General features: G+C 38.6%; 1 protein-coding gene across 5 annotated transcripts in view; it reads left to right on the plus strand.

The window, feature by feature from the left end:
* AUTS2 (activator of transcription and developmental regulator AUTS2) overlaps window positions 1-18,158 on the plus strand; it is a 757,133-nt gene that overhangs the window by 346,708 nt on the left and 392,267 nt on the right. For all 5 annotated transcript variants that reach the window (XM_068415808.1, XM_068415810.1, XM_068415811.1 and 2 more), the window contains one exon: window positions 2,774-2,809. In XM_068415808.1, the coding sequence (XP_068271909.1) occupies window positions 2,774-2,809 (36 nt within the window). The remainder of the gene's footprint in view (window positions 1-2,773; window positions 2,810-18,158) is intronic.

Genomic DNA, 18,158 nt, shown 5'->3' on the forward strand with positions numbered 1-18,158 from the left:
TCCATATGCAGCATGCAATGTGTGAAGGGCTATATTTCCATCCAGCAAACTCAAATTTCCTGAAAATGCACAGTTGTTTCTTTTCAGTGAAAGTCATTTGACTGCTATGTTTCGACTGTCCTCCCATAGCCATTGCAGCATTGCTTTTCAAAGAATGGAAATATTCAGTGGGAAATATTTTGTTTGCTTATTCTTTTTTCTTCCTTTTTATTGTTTTGTTTTGATACTTGATCCTTCCAAAACTTGGAATAAAAAGCAGAGAAAAATTGCACACAGATGCAGAATGCAAACTTTGGAGCTTTCAGCCTGTAAAGTAAGTTTTAAAAATTGTGAGTGAAAGAGTGGGACTCCATTGGCATCTGTACATAGCTTAAACAAAAGTGGTTATAATGATTGCACATGTTCTACTTTGTGGATAGATCTCTAGCTTAAAATAAAAGAATTTAAATGACATGAAGCAGAGAGCAGAATGAGTAGGGTGAAAGGCAGTATATATGATGTGCTTTACCAGGGAAGTAAATGCATTACATACTGAACTGGAGTATGCTGAAATGCACTCTTTGCCAGGTGTTGCAGAGCTGCAGTCTACGGGCTGCAGTGGCTCATAAAACCATGTTATGTGGCCCATGAAGGGGACTTTCTAGCTGGAAGCAGTAGCCGGGCCATGCAATGACTGGGACTGTGGTGGTTACCAGGTTATTCCCAGCTGCGCAGTCACGGGGATGTAGAGGAAAGCAGAGCAGTCGGGCTGAGTGGCCTCATGGCCATGTGTTCCCAAATCTGCACTGTCCATTCCTCTGCACCACAGTGTGATGCTGCTGCAGAGGTGCTTTCAGAGACATTGTCGCTGGGACCAGGTGGATCTTGCTGTGGATGATGGTGGCAGAGGGAGCTTGAGGCCCCAGGGCAGCAAGAGTGGGGCTGGAAGGACTTAGGAATTTATTTATTTCTGTGGAGCTTCCCTTGCATGCTGATAACCAAATCTGTAGGCTGCAGAGCTTGAGTCCTTCAGTAGCTGCAACATATAAGATAGAGGGTATTAAGGGGCAGGAGCCACAGACCTTGCAAATTTCCATAGCAGTTTTGTTTGCTCATATGAGATGTCCCAACAGAGTTTGTTGATTTTGTTATACTGGTTCCCTTATGACTGCCAAGGTGATTTCCTCTTGCTAAGTCTTTGACTTCTAATGTCTTAAACCAGAAGGCCTTCCCCTATATGTGTACGTAACCTCTCTAAACTTCTCTTTTAGGTAATGTTTTGGTGAACACACAGTAATATTCTGATTATTTGCGATGAATTTTGTTGTTAATTTTATATTTCTTGGCACAATATATTTTTGCCATGCCAAATTCAGTAAAAAGATGCCATAAAAGCCCCTCGTGGGGTTTTATTTTCTTTTGTGTCAGTGCTGCACTCCATGATCAGAAATGGAGGGAATTTGCTGTTAGGGTTCCCTGCAATAGTGTCTCAGAACAGGGATGACAGGGATGGAAATTCTTCCTGTTTCCAACGGTTTGCCAAGGCTGGTTGGGGCCCCTGTGCAGTTCCTGGTAATCACTGAGCTGTGTCATTACTGAAAGTGAGGTGGTGCTGAGGAACAGAAACAGGAATTGAGCTATGGCAGTTAAAGACTGGTCATCTGGACTACCCACTGCTCACTGGAGAATTATCCTCTGCATTTTGCTTCCTTGTCCATTGACAAACCTGGTTTCACGTGTTTCAGGTGATAGGGCTGTAGCGTTGGGAACTGTTCTCCCTTTAATGTAACAGCCAGTGACCTGGATTAGGACTGAGATGTTTAGGCCTCTCACCATGTCTCTAAGAGAACCTGCTGTGTAATCCCCACTGCTTAGATGAAAAACTAATGAAACAAAACCCTTTATCTCCTTAATTCCTGTGAATGTAGAGGTTGTGATCATGTCCCACTTAAAATGAATTTCATGATGCATTTTTTTAAGCATTTAAACCTTTTGATTATTTTCCATGGTAGTAATATTAGTGTTAATTATTTTTATGGGTTTGAGTTTTGAAATCTGTTCCACACTGTAGACATTTGTTGTTTGGTTTTTGTTTTCTTTTTAAATCCTTGGTTTGCCAAACAATGTGGACATCCATATAGGAAATTGTAGTGACTGCGTTCTCCAGGAAATAGTACATTGAAGCAGCTTCTGTGTGCCCACATGTTCTTTACATTTCAGACTACTAATTATGTTTACAAAATGTCTCATTTTAGAAAAGCACTATGTGTGTACTAACCAGGGCCTTTCGGGAATAAATTGGCAAACAGGTCATACACTGAAAAAGTCATCCAAACCCACCGGGCTTTTTGTTTTGAAGTCAGTCTACATTTTTTTCTTTTCCCCCTCCCGCCTGCCCCTTTGTGGCCACAAAGCTGAGTAGCTGGAGTCCAGGGCATTGAATGTCAGCATGTCAGGGAGGCTGGTTGATGAGTGTCTGTTTAGTCTCAGTGCAGGGCGAAATGCCATCATTAATTCATTACCCAGCTGCCTGTCAAATAAATTGGCAATTACGTCCACCGCAGAAGCTTGGAATTCAGTAAATAGCACGTTACTATCTCAGAGTCGTTGAGAGATGTAAAGGGAAAAATTAAGCGACACCGTGTTTGTTTCAGTAGCAGATGACAAGGGGCAGCACATTGGTGCTGTGATGTAGTGATGAAAAGCTTGGAAAGGACTGGTAATGAGCTATGTGGATTGGAACGTGTTAAAAACCATCACTGACTTTCCACTTTTTCTTTGTGTTTTATTGCAGAGCTCAGCTCCTTCCAGCTTGGGAACAGGCTACTTTGTAAGTGTATCTCAACTTTAACACATGTGGCTCTGAACAGCATAACATTACTCCTGAATTGGAAGTGACTTTTTATATGGAAACAAGCATAAATAACCAATCTCAGTCTGCCCAATAGGTTAACTTCTCTATTTCTTCCTCCACAAATGTAACATTTCAGACATGTTGGTCGATGTTTTCCTGAACTAATCAGGTGACATGTTAATTACTACATAAATTCCAACAGTTTTTAATTTCCACAATTATAGCAAATAAGATGAACCATGGTCTTACCAGCTCTCTTATCTGAGATGGTAGGATCTTGATTTCCCCTTGTACCAGTTCTTATTGATTCATAGACTTTAAAGAGCCCATTACAACAGTCTTGTCTCATCTCCTGTGAACCACAGTCCAGAGAACATGACACTGATTTCTACCTGTTGGTTAAAAGCCCCGTGTCTCACAGATGATTTTGGAAAAAGCAGCTGTAATTGTATTTATGCTAGATTTACATTTTACATCATGAGAAAAGGATCAGGCCCCAGCTGCTTTGATGATTGATCAGTCTTTTTTTGTTATTTATTTGCATAGCCCTTTATTGATTTAACAGTCTATATTCATACCTTTCTATCTGTTTATTCACATGTTCATCAATATACCTTTTACTTGCACAGATAAGTTTGGGAGTAAAAAATGTTTTCCAGTGAATACAATGCACTGTTTGTTTTCCTCCAAGATCTGTATTTAAATTGCTCATACCTTGTTTGACTTGTAACTTATGCTATATTCTCCAAGTATGTCTTTTCTGCCTTTATAATATCTGTAGGACAAACAGAGCATTATGTATGTCCAAAAACAGGTGGGTAAAATGCAGTGAGATGTTTTCTACAGCATTGCTCTATATAGTTAATAGTGTAATCAAAGCCTGCTTCTATCTTTTCATCAAACTCTGGGGAAAAGAAAGCTATATAGTATTCGATTACATGGTGGAAAAACTTTGTTGCTCTCTTGTCAGATTCCCAGAAAGTAATTTTCTTCCATTAGTACACGGTGAAATATAGTCCTTTTTCATAGAAGTCTGTGATCCTATAAGAAAGTTATGGGATTAAGCTGTGTACATGTGACCTCACATGTAAAGTGTAAATGCAAGCACAAAAATTGCTTCATACCAGGAGAAATGCTGTGTCCTGCTGGATTTACATTGGACTTCTGCACAAACTGAACGTTCGTACTTCTGCCAGTGGTAAGGTCTGAAAAGAGCATTATCAATTGAAAAAGTTCTATGGTAGTTTTTCTAATTATACCAAAGCTAAAATCAGTGTAAGGTAAGTTGTGAAACAGGAAAAAAATGGTTTCCTTTTTTCAGCACTTCCCCTGTTTTGTGTCACATGTATTTTAAAGAGGGAGGGGATGAAGGGAAAACAGCTATCAAAAGGCTCAACGTTTATTTTGCATTAAAGACTAAAACCTGAATGTCTTTAAATAGTTCAGAGCAAATTGCTTTCCTCTATCTGGGCACTTAAAATTCAAATCATATGAACATGTACAGACATGCTATGGAATGGGACAAATATAATATGGGATGGAAGGCTTTAACATATATAAATAAGCCTTGTTCTCCTTATAGCAGGAGCTGAATATGCATGGTTTAAGAACAATGTTCAGCTTCATCTTTAGGAAGCAGAGGTAACAGAAGAAAAGCCATCTGCTGTTCCCTTGCACCATACTGTCTGTGGGTTGGTCCAGTAAAGTGAAATCTGGAAGGTGTCAACATCCCCTATGCTCCAGCAAAAAGCTTGAAAGTTTCCAGTTCTTCCGCATTAGGGATTTAGTAACAAGAAGAAGCTTGACATCTTCTAGTGCCAACGTATTGGCACTTTAAATCATACTAATTTGGATCTGTGTAGGTGGGGGAGACATTCCTTATTAGGCTCCATTAATATGATGTATTTAACTGCTCTGTTTCTTATGTATAGTGATAGTAATAAGATTTCTTTAACTTTCTTTTTATTTCTTCACTAATAGCTGAGTAGATAGAAAATGTCCATTTTCTTTCTTAAAGTCATTTTTACACTTACACAGTCTTGGCAGAAACATGGAATGATTTTTCCTCTCTTTTCACTCTGGAAAATTGTTTTTAGGATTGTCTTGCTTGTTGTTTTAAAAAAGTCCGTACCCTTATTAGCTTACATGGGGCAAATAAAATCCAGATGTGTTTTGCGGTACCAGACAATGAGAAAAATGCTCCAGAATGATCCAATTAGCATGTGTTTCTGATAAATGTAATTATTGTATTATCAAAGTGCAAAAGAATATGCACTTGAACTGACTTTTTTTTTCCAAAGCTTTAAACTAGAAAATACTGTTTAGTTTTTGTGTTTAGCATTAACCCAGAACATCAAAACAAGGGTCATTGGTCTCAAATAAAACAATAATAGCTTTTAGTTTAATAGATAATAATAAAGCTTTTGCCTGTGGAAATTATTGATCAATATATGTTGTACTTTGGACTACGAAATATTATGTACTGTAGCGCACCAAAGGAAACATAGGCAACCAGGTAAGTTAAAATGGACTGATGGCAGATTCACTGTCCAAGCACATCTTCTACAGAAAGCAGAAACACAGATGGAAACAGGTTGTATTCAGAAATGAACAAACACTAAGGTATGGATTAAGTAGCTTATATTTGCTGTTTAAATCCAAGTATTAATGGAATCTTTGTGTGTGTAGGCCATGTTACCTAGCACATATGTAATGGAGATAAAACTTGTCAGACTTGGAATCTCCTTTAAGAACCATGCTTATGGCAGGCACTTGGGTTTGATGGGTGGAGGGTCGTCTGTCTGCGGTGTTTGTGGATGCTTTGTGTGCTACAGCAAAGCAAAAATTACTTTTGGATCCTTTTATGCTATAGAGAGCCTCCTGCGGTCACTGAGTTTTACAAAAAAGTTTATAAACCTGACACTTCCCAGTAATACAAAATCATTTTTCTGTTATCTTTATGATAATTCCATCCTAGTAATTCATTATGCACTTCCAGTAGTAGTAGTGAAGGCTGAAATCTTACCTAGGTTTATGCTATAACTGGGTAAATTTCTGAATGGCAAAGTTGGAGACTGGATTCTTGTGTTCTTCTTGCTTCTATGTTAGTGCTTCTTGAAAAGCAGTAGGTAAAGGAAAAATTCATGTCTTCTAGGGTGGACATTCATACTGCCTGCTTTGACAACCCCCCTTTGCTGTGAAGTCAATGGAAAGGGTTGGGAATCTCCATCAAGTGATTCGGCCTAACTCATACTTAACCGGGATGATCAGAACTGCCATTGATTAAACAGACTTTCTAATTAGGTGCCTTCAGCAAAGCGGGACACGTGCAAGTTTTTTTTTCAGTTAGGAACAACTTGCCTTCTTTCCCAAGTGCTAGTATGTCCAGCAGGTTTTGTTGAAAAGCCATTTTCATTGTTGCTGGAATCTGTTTCTCCTGTCTTGGCACTCCTTGTCAGGGTGGATACTTTCCTATCCTTTTTACATATTATTAAATCAGTAGTCAGAAAAGAAGAGACAGAGGTAAAAAACATTCTAATTCTCCTGTAAGCCTTTTGTACTGGCCTGACTTTATTGTTTTCTATGGGATCAGTCCAGTCTATAATTGGTGCATGTACCCTAAGAAATCATAACTAAATACTTCCTGGAAAATCTCTCAGTTATCTTTTAAATTTTTTGCATTGCAAATTGTCATTGTCTCTCATCAAAGATAGATTATAAGGTAGATTACATCTCATCGAGAAGTCAGATCAGATAATTGGAAAGTAGCTAGAATTTTAGGAGAAAATAACCCACCTTTTTAGCTTTAAAAGATAAGTTATTTGAATTTGCATTATGTGAATTTTTAACATGTCCAGCTGTCTATGGTTTTAGGAGGTTGAGAGAGATGTTTTAGAATATGATTGGAGATAAATAATAGTAAAAGATTTTCCTCTTATCTGTCTACAAACAATGACTTTTGCAAGTTTTCTTTGTGTATCTTGCACCCAGACAAATTCACATTAAAGGATGCAGGCGGTTCATTGGTTTGCAACACAGAACAGAGCAGAAATCAAACCCTAAATAACTGAGTATTTTACTTTTAAACAACAAACCCGATTCCTAAGATTGTCAGGTTCTTTGGCAGTTGTACAGTTTCTCTGTTTATGGCAACTTGTTTTTTTGCATTGGTTTGCTTCTCAAGTCTTTGTGGCAATTTCTGAGGGTTTTCTCTTCCTTTTTTTAATGTTTATTTTTAGTTAGCAGGATTTTTTCCCCAAAAAGCACAGAGTTTGTGGATTTTTCAGAGATGGATAGAATTTGGTAATAAGCTGGTGACGGAAACAATATTGGGGAGTTAGAAGGGATAAGGAATCTCCTGTGACACTTCTTTTCCAAACAATGCTCTTATTCCACCTTAAAAAAAAGGAAGAAAAACAACAAAATGTGATTTGCACATGGGCTGGTGATTCAGACAAACATAAATCGTGAGCGTATTCCCAAAGGCCCTAGCTAATCAGTTGTGCTATCCAATTTGGCCCTGAGTGGGTTCAGTTCAGCAGATGTTTGCATAGTTACAGCATGCCACTGGGACACTGTGTTGTGCAATGTTGCATTACATTACTCAGAGCTCTAAAAACTCATCCCAAGGAGAATAAGTGGAGCACCAGCGGTATTAGTATAGAGATGATGGAAAACCAGTATTTGGCCTAGATAAGGCCAGCTATTTCACTATGCAATAGGACTGATTTTCACCCGAGACATTACCTTACAGAACAATTGTGGAATTAGTTACACCAGCACGTTCTCTGGGCTTATATTCTCAGATAGAGCCCTTAAAACCAGTAGATTTTCCTTCACTGCCTGGTCTATATGCAATGGTGGCGATCCTAAGTTGCCTGTCTTTTGTTCTTTGAGGTGGTCAAATTTGTGATGTCATTGACTCTCTTCAAGCGGGAGCGTGTTACGAGACTCCACTCTAGGAGAGTACAGTAAGACTTGTTAGTTTCCACAGGAGAGAAACAAACAGATCAAAAGTATCATTTGAAATAGGTTTAAGAAATCCAACCAGCTAATGTTACAGAAGGGATATAATACTTCACTGTGCATCATGTGCACAGCGGTGTTGGTAAACAAAGAGGAGTTGTTCTTGCAAGTAAGCTAAGGTGCTCAGTTATTTTTAGTGCTTGACTGTAGAAGGCAAACATTTAAATGTATTTTGCTTATGCAAAAGTGTGTATCCATCTGACATACTATGAGGTCTACAAAAGCACTACAACAGCGGCTGTGTGGATGGCACCACACAATAAACTGTCATGTCCCCTGTGTATACAGTTGAAAAGACAATCCTTGTTATCCTGTGTTTGGCTCTATAAATCATTGTTAACAAATCCTAATTTGCTTAGTAGGGTAATGAATGATCTCCAATTTTCTCACTGTAATTAGTTTTACCAACTATTATTGTGAAGGGTATACTGAAATTCATTTTAGCTCCACTTTAAAATCTCTCGTGTGCCCATTCTTTGCAGAAGTGAAGCTGACAACAGAGGTTATGAATCTTCTGATAATAAATTCAGATTCAAGAAAAGTGGACAAGATCCCCGGTAGAAATCTCTCTGTGCATCGTAATTACCTATTAGGTATCTGCAGACCTCAGTGGAGCAGATTTGGTGTGGAGCAGAGAGACCTGGAGACCCTGGTGTTTCTTTATCTGAAATCTTTTAGGTGTTGTCTTTTGTTTTCCAGGACCCATTGAAAATGCAGTTTATTGTAACAGCTGCTGTAAGGGAGGCATCATCATTGCCAACTAAATACATTACGTGTAATAAAATCTACCCAAGGTCTATTAATTTTAGCATTTATAAACTGTAGTGCTGTTCCTAGGGACAACTGAGACTCATTAAAGAGTTTGGTAACAATATGACCATCAAAACAAGAAGAACAGTGAAAGCAGGTGTATGTATATTTCCAGCATCCTACTGATCATGATGAGCATAGCTGGAGCAAAACAACTGTTTTTGGAGAACAAAACTGTGTATTTTTCTAGAGGTTAAGAAAAACACATCTTAACTCAATATTTGGGGAATGTTTAGGCTAGCAGAATAAATTACCTGGGCTGGAATTTGATCAGGACAGGTCTCAGATCATTTTGAAATGACGAAGGTCTGAGTTATTTTTGCAGCCCTTCTGAATGGTATTTCCTCATATATTGTAGAACCCTGCCCTAACGCATGCTTGTACTTTTTGAATGAAATGCTTTGACTTTAAATTAATCCTTACAGTTCTTCTTTGAATTGAGTGAAGCTATATTGTCCAAATCTTAAGCAAGGCACAGCAGCAGTTTCTTACCCAACTAAGCAGAACTGAGATCACATTTCAGAATTTCAGGTCTTTCAGGTTTGCCCTCTCATTGCTGAAACACGGATTTTCATCCTCTGTCTGAACAGTGAGATGATTAATTTCTTGAGGACAGACCCCAGGTACATTTGGTGATTCAGGAGATGATGTCCCCAAGGAGTTATCACTTATGATTGAGTAGTGCTGAGCTAGAGCGTGCTTCTTGGCTGTCTTGGGAGGCCTTCACTCTCCTTCCCCAAGCTCACTCCTGCTTTAGTTATTAGTATTGAGCAGTTCTGTGCTATCTGTGTAGTGTCTTTGTCTCAGTTTTGCCCTTCCATGTGGTTCCTGTGGGTTTTTTTGTGGCATGATGTTAGATTTAGTGCTCTTGCATTTCTTCAACAAATGCTTTGAGCTTTTTAGTCCCTTTTCCTTCTGCTTCTGTGTATGGTTCTCCACGTACCTTGTTGGAGCCACCTTTTTCCCAAGGATAAAAATGTGATGAATGGAGACAGTGTAAAGAAAGAAAGGAAGGGAGAAAGGAAGGAAATAAGAAATTTTGTGTATTTGAAGGGGTGATATGAAAATCTCCATTATTTGCCAGAAGGGTCTCTAATTTTTGTTATTGGCAGAAGAGAGGAGTGTTGCAAGTGGTTGGTAGATAGCTTCATTTACAATTTAAAAACCTTGAGGGATACTCAGTACATATTTTTGGTATTTCAGGTGAACTTACTTAATCATTTTTTTTCCAACAAAAATCAATTTAGAAAAATCAAGACATGATCATTTATAAGCAAATTTTTAATTTTATAATTTCCTCTTCTGGAGACTGTAAGATTTATATAAGTAGCAGAAAGACTTAAGATTTGCTGTCAGTCTAAATCTGGTCTCTAATGCCCCATGTTATGTGTAGCTCATGTTTTGTTCATCAGCTCTTGCAAAGCAAAATAATTTTTTTTTGTGTTCCCCCTCTTTTTCTCTTTCTCTTTCCCATAACATGTGACATAAATTGCAAATGTGAACCTGAATAATAAAGAATTGCTTCACTGATTGCTAAACATGCGTTATGGTGCTTTTAGACTCATTTCAGGTCATCGTGCTGCAAATTAGTTTGATTGCAAGCAGTTAAGCTGTCATATACAAAGCCTTCATCTTCCAAGGGTCTCAGTTTCATATCATTAAAAGAGAATCCTCAATAGCATTGAATGTATTTATTGTATGTTTAATATTTTGGAGGAAATATAGTATTGGGGCTCTAGAAGAGATTCTGTATCACTTCATGAAAAGAAAAGCGATATGCAATCCCTGAGTAGAGGGCTTCATGGGTAGATCTGGTTTTGTATCATATTTAAAGGTGGTTGACCATGTTGTGTATGAAACAAGAGCTAGTTTGCTCTTGTTACTGAAGTTTTGAATTTGGTGGATTTTTTTTTTTTAACCCAAGTGGAAAGAGCAACACCGGACTGTTTCTGATGCAAATTATCTGCTAGTGTTACTGTTTGTGGTGAGATTTTACTCAGAAAAATATAAAATGAACATTTTCTCCTATGTGCATTTAAAATAAATGGAAAATCTTGCACGATTTCTGCATTAGGTAACTTGAGAATTTGTAGAATAGCACACTCTTGTGCAAAAAGAAGGGATTATGGCAAAAAGCATTATGGTAGAAAGGACTTAAAAGGATAAAATCTGGTGAGTTCCTTAAAAAAGGGTTTTGTGGTGGTGATTGTTTGGATCGGCGCTGTGCTGGAGACACCAAAATGTTGAGTGCTGTGCTGAGGTGGTGTGGAAGCTCATCCTGCTGTCAAGCATGGGAGCTGTGTGCCATTCAGGTCTGCTGTGCAAACTTGGTTACCTTGGAAATCACTAGTACTGTCATTTGACTAACTGATAGGATTAGTCTGGAGAAAAATAGTACAAAAGCCTCTGAGGAAATAATGTTTGCAATATGGATGGATTAATGAGGAGAAGCCATGTGATGGTATTATTTTGATGTGAGCTTCCATAGACTTTTCACTTTGCCATTTTTCTAAGGAAATCCTGTCTCTCCCTCACTTTCTCATATTTTGGAAGAATACATTTACTAATTTAGGCTACATCATATTATTTAGTCTTTTAAACAATAGATCCTTTTCTTCCTGCTAAACTAACGAGTAAGGAAATACTGGTTTAGATAAATAGGGAACATGCTCCCTTAATACTGCAGGCACTCAGTTCCAAAACTTGCCCAAAGTGCTACTTGTTCCTATGTGAATGGTTAGTGTTATGACGAATATTAGTGTATTCTTCTTTTGAGTCACTTGGAGGGATAGTAGGATTGTACCTGAAGCAGAGAACACATGTCCTGATTGCAAGAATTAAGGTTGAATTTCACAGAAAAGAGTCCAATCCTCTTTCTCAGCCTTTTATGTCAGAACTCAAAATTGCTGTCTGATAAAATGTAGGACACCAGATTGAATTACTTCATTGAACCATTGCTGTCCCCTGTTAATGGTAATTGCACGGATATAGCGGTCTTTCTTGGCAACATCTCAGATATTTACCTCCCACTGTTTTTCAATTCAAACCTTTGATGAAAATATTCCCAGTACTTCTTTAAAGCAGACACCCAACTGTCTTTCTTGACAAAGGCAAGGTCTTTAAATCAGATCCTGACAATTTGTGACACAGCAGTCTATCTAAATCACCTTTTACCTATGTCACTGTGTCATTTCCTGAAAAAAAAAGTGTCCATCAGAGGAAGGTTGCTGAAGGCTTGGTGCTCAGAGAGTCTGTGTGTGTGTGTGTGTCAGTGTGGAGCTGGAAGATTTGTGTGTTTGTTTCAGTGGAAGTAATTAGATGAAGGCTTGTAAAGTTGCAATGCATGCTGTAATGGTTCATTATAAATATTTGGGGGTACTTTGTCCTTAAGAAAAACATTGTTAGGTTATTGCTGTTCTCAGAGCATTAGGAAGTGAAGGTTTTTTGATGGCTTTTCCTTTAGCAATGGTAAATCTGTTTAAAATAATATCAGGGCAAATGTTTTCTTTTTTTGCTACACCTGAGGGTTAATGTGCATTCAGCTGAAGTAGCTTATTCACCTCCTGAAATCTCATCTCACTTGATGTTCTGAACTCTCCCTCCCACAGAGAGATGTGGATGCCACATCCACCATTCGGTCTAGCAAATGCTATTGTTCCAAGCCATCTTGCATCATGATGAGTCGTCCTTTGACTCATGCAATCAGATCAGTGCAGTTTTCCTTACTGAGGAGCTTGCTGTCTAGCTTTGCTGCAAGATGGCGACCGTTCGCTCATGCTAGAGGGTTTTCCAACAGATCTCTTTGCATTACTGAGTACACTTTTGATACAAGCTCAAGGTTGGCATATAATTTCAGTGGAGTTGGCCATATTGTGTCGCATCACTGTAAAAGAATTTCTAGGAAAAATTTGTGAAAATGACTTGCTTGTCAATGAAGAGAAAGTAATTTATATGAGTATTTATTATGAATGTTTTAGCTGTTCATTTTATTCAGTGACCTGTATATGAGTGCTCTTCAGCATAGAGACAGTGCCTACCTGTGCATTTTTGTAGTACATTGGGTAAATAGATTTCTAGCTCTTACTGTAATAGAACTTCTTAATATTAATAGCATTGACTAATTGCTCCACCTTAGCAGATGAAAAGGGGTTGTTGTTAAATGGCAAAATAGGCACTAGCTATCATAAAAGATCATGAGATAACTTAATTAGCAAAGCATTAATCTTTGCCAAGGAGGATGTGCCTGTCAGGGATGGTGATGAAAGATGAGCTTGGAGGGGAAAAAATGACTGTTCTACCCTACGCAAGTGTGTGTGCCAAGGCTGGTTCAGAGACTGGAGTTCATGTTTGGAGTGGCATCACTATAGCACATGATGACACTTGTGCCATTTGGAAATGAAAGAAACCTTTCAAATGAAGGGCTGGATTGTTGGGTATGTCAGTGAATGCAAGAGGAATATGTTGCAGTTTCAAGGAATCATTTCTAATGCCAGATTGAAGGTTTTTCATGGTGCACAGTTGAAAGAAAAGGTAGAAAGAAAAGAGAGGGATTTAAGATCTTTAAAACACTTAAAAAATTCTCCTAGAAGAGATGCTCTTGCAATTTCGAGTTCCCTCTGCTGTGTTGAGAAATGGAGAAGGGAACTGCTGCCCCTTCTCCTGCTCCCATGCTTACCTTTTGATTTCTCAGATGGTTTCTGAAGACGGAAATAACTAAGTTCAGACAAACAGTTCCATAGCACTGCCACACTTATGGTATCCGGATTCCGCTTTCTTTTCTTTGATGAAATACGACGTTAAGGGTAATAACTGAAGTATTTGTACTACTGTACTTTTTCACAGTAGTAGCAGTAGCGCCAGAAATTTTCTACCTGCAGTCCCTGTTTCTGTAGACAATCGCACACACAGAGGCTGGAGAACTGGCAGCCCAGATGCTGGGAAAAGGAATGTGTTCTGGGGCTCTCTGAAAGGCTCCGATGCTGGCTAGTCCATCTGCAGAGATCACTCACACCTGGTGATAAGCCATGCTCCTCTTCTCTCTTCCTGCCTCCCCCGCAGTATTAACATCTGGCTTGCAGGATTGTTTCCACCTTGAAGTGGCAGCTGTGTCAGAGGAGATGTGCTCTCACAGCAGAGAACGGAAGCACAAGCAAACCTGAACCCTGTGCTGGCAAATCCATGCAGGCACCTTCTGAAAGCACTATGTCTTCTGCTGTGTGCTTAAAGTTGCCAGCTTGGAAAAGGCAGCTGTGAAGCCTGCGATGCTGTTAAACACCACCGAGGACTTGTTTGCTCCCTCCCCATTCCCCCTTCCCCACAGAACGCAAACTGTGAGAAGTCCAAGAACCTGCTGTGTTGCCAACAAGAGCAAAATTACTTGCAGCTGGTGAATGCCACCTGCTCCTGCCAAACTTCAGCCAAAACAGTTTCCTCCCCAGAGTGCCCTGGAGTGGGGAATCCAAAAGCTGTTCAGAGCAGGGTGATATTTAGTGTGGATGGGGAAGAGACATTGCAATTCTTGCTTGAGAGCAGTGTGTGTTACGCAGGAGGTCTCTAGTACTAATGGCTGTCTCTGCTTTCCCTTTCCAAGCTCCCTCAAATCACCCCTTCTGCATTCTTCCAGTATGTTGCTTATGAATATTAATTCAGCCCTCTCTCCCTTTATATGCCATCCTTTTTCCCCATCCAAGCTAATGCAAATTTAATGTTGGTTTAAAAAAAGAAGTCCTGCAAATGATAGCAAGAGCAGAGTGTCTTCCTTGAAGGCTCTCTGATGTATTAGTGCAATGACACCTGATGACACTGTATTTTCTTCTGTGGTAGAAGCACTCCTTGACCCTGAGGAAGGAAAAGAAACACCCTTCCTTGTGATTCCCACTTTTTTTCTTAATAGCCTTCCTCATTCATCCATAGCATCATTTGTTTGCCCAGTGTTTCCCAGTAGTTTGCAGATTATTTCATTATTTTGGTTTACTAAGTACATATTGCTTACTTAAATTGATATAGAAACAGTAAATAAAAGGAAAACATCATTATGAATTCATATCAAGAGGCCACTTAGCAACTCTCTGATCACCATATTCTGTCTTACAGAGTACTTCATTGGTTCAAAGAACTTTGTTCTGATTGAATCAGTATAATTTTTGTTGTATTTAACTAGAAAACCATCAGTGTCCAAATGTTTACATTCATTTATTTAAAGGCAGGATTTGAAGAACACTGCTGTTGAATTGACCTGCTAACAGTTTTATCAAGTTTGTGCCTTGCTTTAGACATAGGCAGCTCAGTGAGATGTCTTATACAACAGGCACTTGCTCAGGTACCTTTCAGAGTCAAAGCCTGAGTTTGTTAATTGTGTTGGGTTGCATCATCGTTAGTCATTGCTTCTTGCTTTCATTTTTGCAGTTCAGTTCCCAGTGTTTCTTCTTTTTTCTGCTTTGCTATCAGTGTCTGATTTTCATAAACCTGCTATGAATTTGTTCTTCGTTCATTTCTTGACTCAGTCATAAAGTCCTTTTTCTTGCCGATCTGCAATACAAATGCCTGGAAAGATAATAGCTAGGTCCTCTATTATTTCTTGAAAATATCATCTAGGATGTTTATCTGAAGGTAAGTTTGCTGCAGCTTGTTTAAAAAGATAAAGAAAGATTCAGACAGCATATGAGATAGCTATGATATGCATGCTGTAATATGCTCACTTACATATATAATTTCAGATATGAAATTAATCATAGTATTCTTTTGCTATTGGTACCCTTGTTTCCTAAAACTTCTCCAGGTCTTCTTTAGGGACCTTCGTGAATGGAGCCCTCCACCTGAAGTTAATAATGAATATATATGTGAACAATTGAAACACAGAGTTTTTTGATAAGTGGTAATCCCTAGAAATGCCACTGACACCCTGCTCTGTTTCTTCCATCTTTCTCTTCCTCATTCCACATTGCCAAGAAATTTGTTGCTTCTGATACAGGATACCTCTTTGGAGGAAGTAACCATTTCCTTTCTATGCATACCCCAGAGGAATGTGAAATGTTTGTTCCATATAAAAGGATGATTGTGCTGCCTAAAAGTGCATAGAAAGGCAGCACGGTAAAAATAGGTCGCAACCATTATCTAGAGGTCATTGCATCAAAACTCCTTTTTGCAGTTTTCCCTTGAAAAACAGTTTCCCTGACCCAGGAGGTCTGTTTCTCTCCCGTGTTTGTGCTCACACTTTCCACAATGCTTAGGGCCTGAATAGGGATGTGGTTTTTTCCCTTCTTTCTTTTTCCAATTTTTGTGTCAGCTGACTGTGTTCATATAACTAGAGAGCAGTAGAGTATTTCATCTGTTGACTGCTGCATCTAAAATAGATTAAATTAGTGTTTATTTAACTTTTTACTGCTGACTTACAAAATTACTTTTAGTCTGGTTTGGATATATAACTTTTTCTATTAATTTATTGCCATGCTCTGCTTTGATTGCTTTTTTGCAGTGGTATCAAATTGTATGCTACTTTAATATTTTCTCCAAGATGCTCTCTTGATTAATTCCATGTTGGATATTTATACCACCAAGAGGGATACTACTTAGAAATTCAGTTTCTTAATAAATACCTATTTTTAAAGCTCGTACTTCTCTGAATTAAGGTGACTTGATTTAACTTTAGTTAATCACACTTTGTTTCATGCAGCTTTTGCATATACATTGGAAGAAAATATTTTCCTGCTTCATGAATCACGCATATGGCATAGCTGATACAGGATCAAAGGGGAGGTGGCTTTGGGATGATGTGCGAAGCATATTGGTCTGAATTTCTATATAGTACCAGAATGATTTCTATTTTGGTACTGTGGCAGGATCTCAGTAAGAGGCTGAGAGTTCCTTTCATTAGTTTCTATAGACATACATTAACAGTCCTTGTCTCAAAAAGCTCATAACTGAAGTTAACTTTGAAAATATTAAGCCCTTGAAGAGGAAAAGATGTCACACAAAAATATTATGTGTAACTAACTAAGTGACCTTAAAAATCAGAAGCCAGTTCACAATTGCTGTCCATAGCCATTAGTGAATGTGTTTATGGATGTGAAAAGGCACAAGATTAAAAAGAAAAACTGTGTAAGTCTAGTACCAGAGTTACAAGTTTTGTGTTGACCATTCTAGTTCCATTGGCTTCACCAGAGCTGTGCTGGGTTACTCCAGCTGATGACCTAGTCTGTCTTATTTAGCAAGTAATAATGCAGTCACCAGATGTGCAGTGACTGACATACTTCACAAATCATATTTTTCTGTATAACTTCCTAGGAAAGTACTTCTTTTTTGTTGATAGTGGTGGTTTGTTTTTTGCTTGTTTTGCTCTAGGAGTTTATACACATCAAAACTGATGTTTTCATGTGCTCTTAAATTTGTTTCTTGACCTTCATTTAGCCCAAAAAATGATCCACATAATTGTAATTCTTCTAGAAACACTCTATTTTTGAACTGGTCGTATTTGTTAGGTGCTAATTTTTGAAAGAAATCATGGTCTGTTACTGTAAAGTATGGAGCCTGCATGTGAATCTTGCGGACACGTCCTTTAGCCCTGTCAGCTGTAGTTGCTCGCGCCATCTGAAGTCTCCTGCCTGTATCATGAGTGCTCCTGCACCTACTTCACCAGTCAGCATTGAGTAGATTTAACCACAACTCTAGTATTTTGCTTTTTTAAGTTAACGTGGTTGCTGCTGTCTGTGGTGGATGAAGGTGTACTCACAGGATCCCTTCTGCTGGCTGCACAGTATGTGTGGTAACTTCCGAGGGGGGAGTAGTAACAGCCAGTAAGGGGTTTGCAATGTCTTCAGCTGCGTCAGCCGTTTATAACGTTAACATCTGTCCTGGCCTCAGTCTCAAGATTGTCCGTGTTTTCATCTTGATGAATTGAGCATTTGTGTGGTTTATATAAAAACGTTCAATTTTAATGGCTTTTCTTTTGCTTTTTTACAAACAGCTTTGCTGTTTGCATTTTATGTCCTTTTGAAGGAAAAGAAAAGCATTTGTATGTGGATTTTTTTCCTCCCCAAACACCTAGATATGTTCTCTGCTGATGGAAAGGCCCTGTTGCTTAGTGATAAAAGCAATGTTTCTCACATCGGTTTACATTTCACTCTCCTCTCTTCACAGCCTCATCTCAACAAAGCATAGGTTCAAGTTTAAACACATTCTTACATCCATTTTATTCAGGAGAGCGTGTAAGTACACATGCATAAATGAAGTCAATGGGATTTAAGTGTGTGCTTCACTTTAAAGCATGTGCTTCACTGCTTTCCTGAATATGTGGGGGGTTTAATCTAAGTGGTTGGGAAGTTACAGTGGCCTTGGACACGCTGGTTCTTTCATCCATCTGGAAAAAGGGCTACTGTGAAATTTACTACGTACTGTTCACACTTCAAAACTTTTGTGTAAAACACAGTTGTTTCTTTCATACTAATCTTCCTTGCAGTATGTTTAGTTTACACATAAAAGCATGATATGAAGA

This window comes from Nyctibius grandis, chromosome 18, assembly GCF_013368605.1.
Source record: "Nyctibius grandis isolate bNycGra1 chromosome 18, bNycGra1.pri, whole genome shotgun sequence".
Lineage (NCBI taxonomy): Eukaryota > Metazoa > Chordata > Aves > Nyctibiiformes > Nyctibiidae > Nyctibius > Nyctibius grandis.